This window comes from Coffea eugenioides, chromosome 1 (genome assembly GCF_003713205.1).
Source record: "Coffea eugenioides isolate CCC68of chromosome 1, Ceug_1.0, whole genome shotgun sequence".
NCBI classification, from domain to species: Eukaryota; Viridiplantae; Streptophyta; class Magnoliopsida; order Gentianales; family Rubiaceae; genus Coffea; species Coffea eugenioides.
The window spans coordinates 12,835,497-12,848,247 of record NC_040035.1 but is presented as its reverse complement, the minus strand read 5'-3'; the positions used below and the strand labels follow the sequence as shown (position 1 = coordinate 12,848,247).

The 12,751-nt window shown below is 33.8% G+C and overlaps 1 protein-coding gene across 3 annotated transcripts; it reads right to left on the bottom strand.

The window, feature by feature from the left end:
- Positions 1-2,878: 2,878 nt before the first annotated feature.
- On the bottom strand, positions 2,879-6,277 carry LOC113748662 (transcription factor bHLH130-like). 3 transcript variants are annotated; one of them, XM_027292178.1, is made up of 7 exons: positions 5,991-6,277; positions 5,147-5,739; positions 4,225-4,580; positions 3,982-4,161; positions 3,627-3,692; positions 3,422-3,490; positions 2,879-3,309 (listed from the first exon to the last, which is right to left on the bottom strand). In XM_027292178.1, the coding sequence occupies exons 2-7, from the start codon at positions 5,727-5,729 to the stop codon at positions 3,238-3,240; spliced, it is 1,326 nt and encodes a 441-aa protein (XP_027147979.1). In that variant the 5' UTR covers positions 5,730-5,739; positions 5,991-6,277; the 3' UTR covers positions 2,879-3,237. The 3 variants fall into 3 exon arrangements, with proteins under 3 accessions (XP_027147979.1, XP_027147986.1, XP_027147994.1); XM_027292185.1 differs by having other exon boundaries at positions 5,147-5,734; XM_027292193.1 differs by having other exon boundaries at positions 3,982-4,149; positions 5,147-6,277.
- Between the last annotated feature and the right edge of the window lie 6,474 nt (positions 6,278-12,751).

Here is a 12,751-nt window from a genome sequence, read left to right as displayed (position 1 = left end):
TGACTTCTTCCAAACTCCAATCTTCTTTTTCTTTAAGTTGCAATCTTTAAATATAAAAAATGTGAATTAAAATTTAAACTCACAATGTCTAATTCCCATAGATGTGAATTTTGTATAATTTTAGAATATTGTGGTATTTTTGGATTGGATATAAGATTATTTTTTTGGTAAATTCAATTAAGATTGAGATGGAAATTTATTTGTTTCAACTTTTAATTTTAAAAATTTATTTGTGAAAATCCAAGTTCTTTGAAAATATTAAACTTTTCATCACATAAAGTTTTAAATTAGTCCAATGCATGTCTTATTTTGTGCATATATATTTATATAAATTATTTTTAAAAAAATTTATTGAACCAAGGTTGAACCGGTCCAATCGGTTGAACCTCGACACGACAGTCCAGCGGTTCAATCAATGATCCGATTTTCAAAACATTGCTTCATACATGCACATTATTAATCCATTTTTGGACTCTTGCTTTGTAATTTATTTAATGGTAGAAACAACTCTTGAACATTGATTTATCATATTTCCCATCCTCACCATCACTCCTCAATTTTGCACCTAATCAGTTTGATTGTCTATGTGAGGCATGTAAAGTTTATAGTTAATGGACCCCTTCTCTTTTGGGACCGTGGAAAGGTAAAAAAAAACCTATCTAAGACCTTTTGGTGTTAAACATTGCACTCACGTTACACATTACATTTAAAAAATATTATGCAGTACTAGAATTCAAAGGTCACTTGAATGATAGGGAATGAATGGATTGGGTGGTTTGAAGAAAAGAAGTGTAAGCGTTGGATCTCAAATTTGAACTCTCTCACTTATATTAAAAAAAAATTTGAAAAAAAAAAGGCTAATTGAATGGTAAAGACTAACAATATTAGAAAAAAAGGGTCATTTCACAAACCTTCCCTGAGGTTTATATCTTCCTCTCATGTTTTTACTAATTATACAATAATGTAGGTCCAAGTTATCTTTTCTCTCAAAAATTCTAAATTATCCTTTATACAAAAATTTTAAAAAAAGTATATATAGTCATTTTCTTCCACGCTTTGCACAAACCGGTCATCTACAACCATAACAACTATCCAAATATAAACTTCAATTTCAAATCCAAGTAGCCTCCAAAAATTCCCAAATTACCTATAAAGCATCAATGCTTGCCACTAAAAACAAAACACTCTGTTGACAACTAGGGATGGCAACGGGGCGGGGTTGGGGCGGGGGACCCCTCCCCCATCCCCCGCCCCGTTGCCTATTAGTTCCCCCCGTCCCCCGCCTCCTGCTCTCCCCCCCCCGCCCCGCTTCCCCCGCGGGTGCCCCCGCGGGGTTAATAAAATTTTATTATATAATTTTATTATAATTAAATTTTAATAAATAATCAAGTACTAAAATATCAACACATCACCAAATTATTATTCATTGTAATTTTGCAATTGAAACTCATAAAAACAATCAAACAGAAGTTATTTGAATACAATCCAATATGATGAAATAAATATAACTAAAATAGTCAAGTTTTCACTTTTAGTACAAATGCAATCACTAATTCATTATTGTGTTTGTGGTTTTTTTTTGAGAAAAAAGTGTTATTCTATTAAGTGTAATTAGAAATTTAGTATAAATATATTAGTAAATTTAGTATAACTAATTAATAAATTCTATTAGTAGACATGTAGAATTATTCATATAATTGATAATATCAATTATATTACATAAACTAATATACATTATATAATACATCTAACTAATAATATCATTATCATAAGTTTATAACTAATTAACTTACATGTTATATATAATTATATATATACTTTTTTTTGTTTTGCGGGGGGCGGGGCGGGGGATGGGGCGGGGGTATACTCCCCCGCCCCCCGCCCCGTTTCTAAGAGGGGGGAAAAAATTCCCCCCCGCCCCCGCCCCACCCCCCGCCCCATCCCCCGCCCCGAGAGCCCCCCGCGGGGCGGTTGCCCGCGGGCACCCGCCCCCATTGCCATCCCTATTGACAACCAATTTCATACCCCAAAATTAAAGTCAATACCAAACACCTTTCCAATATAAGTTAATCTAGTTTAGAACCACCATTGCAACACTCTCACATCTTCAAGAATATTAACATTTCAGAAGTAGAAAATAAATTCTACCTCCATAGGAAAACCATAACCAACTTTACTAATTTAATGAAAGAAATTCTTAAACAATTATTAACAGTTTGCAAACATTTTTCTTAATAACAGACAAAATAAGGCAAATTCCCCTATTAGTCCTTTCTATTCCAATCATCAATTTCATTATTTAATTCTCTTTATCTCTTTCTGGTTTGACATATAGTTTGCTCCATCAATTGAACTATTAATTTTACAATTTCAATATGCTAATATCTATAAAACTAAAGATGAAAAAAAGAGATATAACAGTATAGTGATTAGGAAACAGAGGGATGGAAATACAAAAGAGATAGAGAATGGGATTTTTTTTTTTATTTTGGGTTTTGAAAATCTATTGCCTTGTATTGTTAATTGTCTACCAAAGTTAGTGGCATTATAGATACTTTACAGTGCCACGGGAGGTAAATATAATTATTTAAACTTGAGGAGAGCTGAGTGAAATTATTAGAAATCTTAAGGAATGTTTCTAAAATTATTCCTATAAAAAAGGGTAAATTGAACTTCTGACACATATCATAATTCCTGTAAATAAAAATTTAGATGTGGTTAAACCAGGTACAATTGCTTAGATTCTTCGGAACCTTTGTAGGAAGAACGTGTTAGTAAAAGTAATCATACAAGCACTCACCGCGGGCATAAACTAAACTAGCTATACATGATCTGTAATGGAATTCTCCAAGAAAGTGCATGACAATTGTACAGTGCATGACAAGAAATGATCACCATTCCCAGAAAGTGAAACTGAATCGAATCAGCAAACACTAGAGATGTATACAACAGTCCTTTTCAAGAACTAATAAAAATATGTTGATTAGATAAGTTAATCAAGCAAAAGTACAAGCCAAAAGTTCTCATAAACTATTCTATGTACAGCTTTGAATACAGTCAAAGCTTCTCTTCCATGTTCCCAGAACGCAAATGATTCTTCTCTTCTTCTTCATTTTCTTTTTTGGGTGAATTCTTCCCTTCTACTTAAATCAAAACAGAATCTAACTTTTTGCTTTTCCAGTCTCCATCACCAACTACTTATCAATTTTCCTTTAAACTGCAGAAAGGAGGCATGTCCTACATTGAGCCTTCTGATCCACAACTTTTTTGGTTGAAGCATGTACACTTCGCACGATTATCTGATAACGTCTACTTGTTCCCAAAAAAACAGAAAAGGTCATTTTCATTTCACTTAAAAATAGACTTAAATTAATGTAGGATTTGTACTTGTGTTATGAATGATAACAGCCTTAGGAGGTACCTTGACTTGCTTTTGAAGATCTTTAATGTATTCAACAGCTAAATCCAACATATCTGCCGTGTTTGTTTGCTGCAAAAAAAACAGAAAATGCAGAAAGGAAAGGATAAGCATTCTACCTTGTTATTAGGGTAAATATTGAGGAAAGCACGATTAGAAATTGCATAGATCAAATGTTATCAGGGTAAATATTGAGGCAGCATTCTACCTTGTCCATATTGGGAACAAGCTCTTGCAGCTTTCTCATCCGTTCACTTATTTTGGTTCTTCTTACCTGAAATGGATTACATTTAGATCAAATACTAAACATATTCTTCTTCTTTTTTCCTTTTGGTTAATCATGCCTTGATTTTTTATTTCTTTCCTGTTTTAGAGTTCAATCAGTCCAATCTTGGCACGACTTGTACAAATTTACAAGCTTGTAACAGGATAATAAGTACTGATTGAAAACAGGGATAACAGGATAATAAATTCTAATCAAGATTCCAACAAACATTAAATGTGTATTGTATTAAAGAAGAACAAGAAGAAAATCAGATTCTGAAATTGATTAGAGGTCCAACCCTTTCAGCAATGCTCCGTGGATGAGTTGCGCAGCCCCTCTTTGCTCGAAGTTTGCAAAGTACCGAATCTTGCATTAGTGTCTCAATAGCAGACAACTCATCAGAAGTATTTGGCAAACTCAAGTGATGAGCCAATAGAGTGGAAGGACGATTTCGACCTTCATTGTTCTGATCAGTAAACTGATATGCAATTAGATTGAGATCAAAGGCAACAGACAACAGCATTAGAGCATAAAACTGTACCTGGTTTTCTGATGCAACTGCATTGGACAGTGTCTTGCTATCATCATCATCATCTCCAAGGCCTTTCAAGAAACTATCAGACAACAAAGCTGAATCATCCCAAGAAGTAACTGGAAATCCTGTTATATAACCAGAATCATTTCTTTGACCTTCCCCAAATTTTTTGTCTCCAAGATTGTTGTCTCCCATGCCTGTACTGTCAATTTCGGATATGGGAGACATAAGGCCAGAAGAAGTTGCTTGAGCTGATGAAAAATCCATTTGACTTTTGAACCTGCTTGCAGAAGAAAATGATGCTTCTGCATTAGCATTATTACCAGCTCCAAAATTCCCCATGCCTCTCATTGCACCATGCTCTGTAATTTGTTAAAAAATTTCAGCAGCATTCCAGTTGTGAAGTTGTCATGAAAATAACTCAAAGGCCCTAATATACAAAGTCAGGTGCCTAAGCTTATGCTATGAACAAAATCCACTTCTGGTCTCTTACTAGATCTTCAAGCAAGTTTGTCATCTTTAGAGCAGAAGTTAGACTGTAATACCCCTGGCCTCACCTTCTACATTTGTCTGTTTTTCTTATTCATTTGATGTTCTTTAAAGCACTTGCGTTTATCACATCTAACACATCCTTAACATATTAGTCTACAACAGTACAAACAGAAGCGATCCTTGAGCCATCCAGACAGTATGAATTTATTCACCAAATTTGCAACAGAAAAATATGGAAAAAATTCAAAAGCCATATTTCTTTATCTATTTCAAATCCATTAAGATGCAAACCTTGATTTCAAGCACCAAAGAGAAAAAAAAAATAAAAAGAAAAATCCACAGCCAAAAGATTTGTCCCAACTATCATTTGAAGCATGATTATATACAAATCAAAGAAAATTAAGCAAGAAGGAGGATTAGGAGCTAGAAAATATACCATTTTCTATGTTAATGTTGGCAAATAATCCAGCCGGTGAACTATTATAACGAATCAGATTTGAAATACCACCACCACTCTCAATCTTCGTTGGTGTCAATCGGTTGGAATTTACAGAGCTCAGCAATCTGTACGAGTTATCCCCAGCAGATGCGTTCGACAACTGGGTATTATTAGTATTCTGTTGTACTTGAGCCTGGCTTTGATACATCATCTGCTGCGAAATCTGAGAATAATCATTCTGATTTGTCTGCTGTAGCTGCTGCAGTTGCTCTGGCTGCTGCATAACCTCTGCCTCTTGTTTCATTGATGCCACAAACTGAGATTGAGACTGCTGCATATTCATGCTATTAGCAAAACTATTATTGGAATTTGAGTCCTGTGCCTGAGCATTAACCCGATTACTAGGCATAAATCGATTGAGAAAGTGATCAAGATCATCTCCTCCAAAGCCACCGCCACTCCTAGGAATGATATCAGCAGCAGCATCGAAAAAGCTAGAAAAGTATGAACTAGGTGCAGAACGATAACGAGTCAAACCACCACTCATCTGTTGGTGCTGATTGCTGCGCTGAAAATCCATCAATTCTGGACTAACAAATTTAGGCACAGAGTAAGAGAAGAAGGAAATTTTTGTCTGACTTTCTCTAATTATACAAAAAAAATCAAGAAAATCGCATCTCAAATTCTACACAAGAATGAAGAATTTGATGGCGCATAATCAGATCTCACACAACTCCAGAAGAGAATATGCCTGTATCCAGTTAATCATGCATATGTATGTGTGAAAATCACTAGCAATCCTCAAATATAAGAAACGTAAAGAGCGTGAAAAGGCTCTCACTTTTTCTTTCAGCCAAGTACAATCACTGAACACAACAAGAAAGGATAATGATTGCCAAGAAAGTGGATTAAGGACAAAAAAACAGAAGAACGCAAGAAACATAAAAACAGCAAAGTTCAGTCACTGAATATGGGGATTTCTGTACTTTCCACCTTTCTTTCGAAAAATGAAAGTGTTTTGGTATAGGAGGAACAAGGTTGCAGGTGACGGAGAAGGCTTAAAAAAGGAGAGAGGAAGAGAGAGATGATGAGTAAGTGAAAGTCTTAAAGAAGTCCAGCCAATGAGAACTAAGGTCACCCTGCGATCTGGGTTTTCTGGGCATTTCAGCGCAGAGTATAAAAGGACATTATTTCTTTTTCTTTTATTACAAAAATGGTTTCGACCGTATACCTCAGCTGTTTTTAATGTGTTTGGATAAGGTATTATTTGAAATAATTAGATTTTATTTGGAAAGAAGTTTTTCATAAAATTTTTTTTATATTTTTCGTAAATATATTTTTTAATTATTTTTTTATCTCACATATATCAAATCGTTATAGTACATTTCCTACAAAAATTTCAGAAAATTGCAATCCAAACACAATCTTACTATAGCATTTTTAGTGATTTAATGTATGTGAAATAAAATGATAATTGAAAATAAAAAAATGTGAATTAGAAATTATATTTATGATACAAACAAAATATTATATGAAAGGTTTCCAGTGCGCTGTACTTTTATAAGGAACAGTAGTAAAGTATCTAACTTTCACCACTGCTTCTATTTAGTTTAATTTAAATAATTATTTCAAGTAATTATTTTAAATAAATTTATTTGCAAATTTTTATTTATTTGCATCATTAACACATTTTTTAATCACATTTTTTTTTTCACATACATCATTAAAAAAAGTGTTATAGTATTTTTAAAAAAATTAAATAATCTAATATCCAAACACACTCACGTACTAATGTGGTTTGGATTTTAAATCATTCGGGAAGTATCTACAAATCTACAGGTGGAAATATCTAAAATGTAAGGATTAAGAAATAAAATAATGATAGACTTCAAAAAAAATTAGTGGGTAAAAGTTGCGTCTAACTCTCAAATCACAGCGTGTATCATTTATCATATTTTACTGAGTACAATGATTTTGTCGTTCCACATTAATCTTTAGCACTCTACTCTTCCTTTTCATTGAAACACCCCCATAGCCCCCCTTTTTTCCCCCAAAAGGCTCCCCTAACATTCTAGTTTGTAAACGTCCCGTTACATATTTAAAAACTGCTAAGTACTTTTATCTTTTTAATTTCTTATATGGTTCTCAATGTTCATTTATGACTTAATATTCAATGCCCTACTTTTAAGCAATAAGATCTTTTTCTCAATTACCAAGTTATCAAAGCAATCTATGAATAATTCTCTAGTTTCGGCAAGAACTTCCTGCGAGGTAAATACATTTTCATTGATATTTTATTTATATTGTTTGATTAGCTTTACATTGCCACCAAAATTTTTGTTATTTGGGGTTAAAAATAAAAATCACTATTTGCAATACACCCCCTAAACTTATGCCTAAGTTGCAATTAGGGCCCTCAAATGAATTTCTTTTGGTAGTTTACTCTTTGACCTAGGGTTCAATATTCACCATCTAGTTAAATGTATATAATTGACAAATCTTCTTTTGGAGAAACTTGGAATTTCCACTTCTTATTATTGCTCGAGGATGAAAAAGATGAATTAACAACTCAATTTTCTTCTGACGTTGAACTGCCTCGGGCCACAGGAATCTAGAAAAGTCAAAGCTTCCTTGGTGGTAAAAGTAGCAACACGAATATGTGGTGGATATTTGATGCTGTGCCAAAATTTTGATGAATTGGAAAGTTAAGGGTTTAATTTTGTCTTTTACCGTTTGTTATAATATGGGATTTTTTTAAATATATATGGATACATAATATATCCATTTGATCGATAATGGTTCGAATCCATCGTCTCTCCTATAAGTCCAATTGGACCTTTCCTAGATTAAATTAGAATAGAAGTAGATTAGATGAGTAAATAAATGACGAATGATTAAAAAAAAAAAAAATTGGTACTGTACTGATTTCCCAGTGAATCAACAAAGAATATACCATTGCTATTAATATTGGCTATGGCTGTCAGCTAATGTACTCACTGGATGAAATCCAATATCGTCATCCGAGAATGAAAGCATCAAACTTCAAAAGAGCTCTAAAAAGTAGAAGACCATGAAGGAATGAAGGGTAATTGTGTGAGAACTTGTGATACATGAGAACAAGAAATGACACGACCTGGTGGGTTGCCGTGGCTTGGTAAATGCAATAAATGGTAGTAAATATTTTATGAAGATCATACCAAATTGAAAGAAAAGAGAATTCGTGAAATTCATGATATTTGGTCCTCAAAACGATTCTAGAAATGTATTTGACTCCAAATTCTCTCTCCTTTTTTTTTTTAACAACTCCAAAAGTGTTCTTATCATTACTAGTTGTGGATATTTCTGTGAATTGAGGATAAGGTTGTTTTATTTGACTTTTGATTGGTAAAATCAAGGTTAAATATACTAAAGCCTCGTTCATTTTATCCCTATTTTCACTTTAATCCCCTAGACTTTTCTATAGACAATTCATCCTTTATGTTTTGGAACAAAAGTGTCCCTTGCATGTTAATTATATTTCTATAATGCTCCTAATGTTTTTTTTTTTCTTTTCACTTTCCTGTTATGCTTGTTTCTCATTTTTTTTCTCCCTTCTCTCATTTCAACTAGATACTTTCTTCTCATTGCTATTATTATTTATATATTTAGCTGAAACCTTTAATCAACTTGAATTATTTTTTATTTTATATCTTTTATTTATTCATTTTTAGTAGTAATAATAATCAAACTCCACATAATAACAAAATATATGTCCTCTATGTGCAAAGCATATTTCATTATATTTAAATTTTTTAAATACATACAAACAAATTAGACCTTAGAATTAATCAATTACCAATATTAAAGGTAACAAATGATAAGATCCTAATAAATCTAGTGAAAATCTTATATAAACTAATAATGTATCCGCTATCATGGTCGGATGCTTAACATATGAGCAAAATTTGGATTTTAAATTTAAATTTAGATGAGTTGTCATGCATTCAATGGTGATGATATATACACTGTCAATATATAAAAGATTAATCTATAAATCTAATGTTTAGTCAACTAGTTGGTTTGTTGATATGGTATGCTTTTAAATTCAAGTAGTCAAACGTTCTAGTCTGTTTATATCTGCTCGAATAGCTAAGCTGTAGATTGTATATGCTTGTCATTGTGAGAAGCATATAGCATTTCCCATGCCATGTCGGTTGTATTGAATTACTAATAATGAGAATAATTACAACAATTATAAAAAGGTGAAAATTAAAATGTTATAAGCATACAATCAATAATACTTACGGGAAAGGTAAGAAAATAGTGGCATGAGAGAAGGAAGAAAATGAAAGGAAAAGAAAGTAGTAGAAAAGAAAACAAGAATGGGAAAAGAAAGAGAAAACAAAATAACTTGACAAGGGAACTTTTGTCCAAAAGAAAAAAATCAAATAGGGTGTAAAGAACCTATTAAAAAGTTTAGAAGGGTAAAAGATTTTTTTTTCAAAGGGGCAAACTGCTAATTTATTTTAGTTGGAGAGGGACAAAGTGCAGGATTTAACCCCAAAAAGTACTTATCAGTATGTTGAAATACTTTACAAATCATTGCCTGATCGCATTCTGGAGAAAATTTTATTTTACATGTATGATTTTGATTTTCCAAAACCAATAAAAAATTACTGTACCACATAATAGTGATGTCGTACCGCACCACCACGGTTGGTGACATTTTCATTGGCTTTGGGGTAGGAATAATTGAAGCTCGAGTGAATTGATTTTTTAAAGCAACAGAATGATTAGTCCTACAAGTTTATTGCTCTATGAGAGGGTCTGCTATAAAACTTACTCTATGAGAGCGTTTCTTGTGGGGTTGCCATCCCACATCGGTTTTTGGGGGGTTTTGGGGTTGGGTTTATAAGTCCCTGGGAGGACCTCAAAAGTTGCTGGCTTTTGAGGTTTCTTCTGGAATTAGGTTTATATATCTCATTTTCGTCAAAAAAAAAAAAGAGAGCGTTTCTTACGTCATAGAAAATTACTTGTACAACAAATATTCGTCCCTCTTCCAACAACCTTTTTTGTTGCACATATACTATCTGTGCCCTTTTTTTCATATTAAGCTTTAAACAAATTTTAGATGCACTTTGCATTTGAAATCTTGCCCTCGAATTGGGTTTGATGCTTCCTTTAAGTGCGCATGCAATAAAACCTCTATAAATTAATACTCGATAAATTAATAATCTTCATTAAATAATAATTTTTTCCATTTTTTACTTGAGCTAATGAGTTAAATTATTAATTTCAATAAAATAATAATATAATAATTTTTTTTGAAAATCTTACATAGTTTTTTGGTCCTATTCATATCTCAAATCAACAATTCACTAAAATTACATATCATAAAAATATGATTCTATTGTTGTTTATTTTTTTCTTAAAATTTAGATTTACTTGAATCTTATCCCTAACTTTTCTTATAGCATCTAAAAATCATGGACTTGAATTCTCATATTTAGTAAGAAATTATGAAGAGTTATTAATGTTTAGAGTGCTTCTTTTCGTCCAAAGCTACTATATCATTCCTAGGCCCTGTTTGATAATCCAGTTCAGCACTTAAACTAAATGGATTCAGATCTTAATATATTCATATCTTTCCTGGAAGCCCCCGCTGCAGGGTGTTGTCAAGTTGAATACGGAGTGTTTCAAGAGGGAAAGTATCAGGAGGAGGCTTGTTGCGGGATCATGCAGGTGGCTTGATCTTTGCATTCTACAAGGAATTCGAGGACGTCGACGTGCTGACTGCCGAGAGTTTGGCATTGCTGCAGGGTTTGCTCTTCTACAAAAGGGTTCGGGTTCAGAGGTGGACTCGGCAGGGTTGGTTCATTTGCTGGACTCAGGGACCTTGGCAAAATGGCCATTATGTAATTCATTACAGCAGATTCGGGGCATGCTTCAGAGCTTCAATACCACAGCTAGACACATATTCAGAGAAGCGAACGCCGTGGCAGATAAATTAGCAACAATGGATGCTCAAGATGACCTTTTTAGCACGACATTCCAGCAGCTTCCGAGGGATGTTAGAGCTACTATACTTCTAAATAGTAGGGAAATTCCTTTTGTTCGAACACAAATGGTGCGAGAGTAGAACCCTGGGTTATACTTTTCGCTACATCAGTGTAACTTGGTCTTCTTAATAAAACAAGCACATTTTGTGGGGAAAAAAAATACCGGTTGATAACAAAAAATTGAAAATCTAAATTAATTAAGTGTCATTAAATCTTCTAGGCAAAATTTGCTTCCAAAATTAAGTGATAAGCTATTCACTTATCATTGAATGTGATATGCACTCAAATATATTAGATCTAATACTTAACGATTCAATAACTTTATGGATTCAGATTTCACATTTCACATTTCACATTTCAGACTTCAGTTTTCAGACTTCAATTTTATAAAAAACACTCTTAGTTTCATTATTAGCAGGATTTTCAGTGATATGCTAGTAAGAATTTCTTCTTGAAGATAGTAATAGAATTAAATTATATTTATAAAGTAGATATAGATTGGTTTATGTTCCTTAGACTCCGTATGGATTAGGTATTTTTGGGGTAATTTTCAAAAATTTTAATGTAGTGATATATGTGAAAAACTTTTACTATAAATTGTTAGGTATTTTTGGTAGTATTTTTTAGGGTTTTTTTAGAGTGTTTTTGACAATGTAGTTTGAGATATTTTTAGAATTTAAAATTTTAGTGAAGTATCCTTTAAAATTTGGATAAAAAAAAAACCGTCACCCCCCACCACCCCTCCCCTCCTTCCTCCATAGCCACCAGCACCACTGTCCCTCCCCCACCTCCCTCCTCTATCCTCCCTTTTGCTCCCCTCTTCCTCCTCCCTCTTCTTTCCGTGCCCCTCCTTTCTCCTCCCTCTTCCACTCCCACCCTTCCCCTCCCCTCCGCTCCCTCTCAGTCGCTCCCTTCCGATAATTCAGGCTCTAAACAGATTGAAAGGGCTAAGCTTCAATTCGTTAGACAGCGAAAACGAAATTATGGAATTGTTGGAAAAATTGAATGAGTTGTGCAGCTCAAAAGGGTCGGGAAATGCTGCCATTGCCGCCAAGAGTGAAGGCCGAAGGGTTAGAGTTGGTAATTTGTGTTTTGCGGAAGCTTAAGAAATGCGGGCCTCATCGGGGCCTAGACTTGGCTCTGAGCACATTGACTTCACTAATTCATGGTACATATTTATTTTCTTATATGCAACAACTTTTGAATTGCTAGGATTTTCTTTCTATTTTTGAATTACTAATTCTAGGGGTTGGGGAGAGGAGGGGGAGAATTCATGTTAATGATTGGTAAGGTTGGCAATGTTGGATTGGTTCCATTTTTTGTTCTACAGTTTCATCATATCACATTCGTTTGAAAATATAGACTACCTTTGTACATCTAATCTGTGGATTTTATCTGGTGCTTAAGTCTTACTAGATTTGGTATGCGAGGGAGGGGAGGGAAGGGTAAGAGGGAGGATGAAGGAGGGGAAGGGAAAGGGAGGAGGAAGAGGGAGACAAAGAGGGAGGAGAGAGGGGGAGGGACGTTGGTGCTGGTGGTGGTGGAGAAGGAGGAGCGAGGAGGG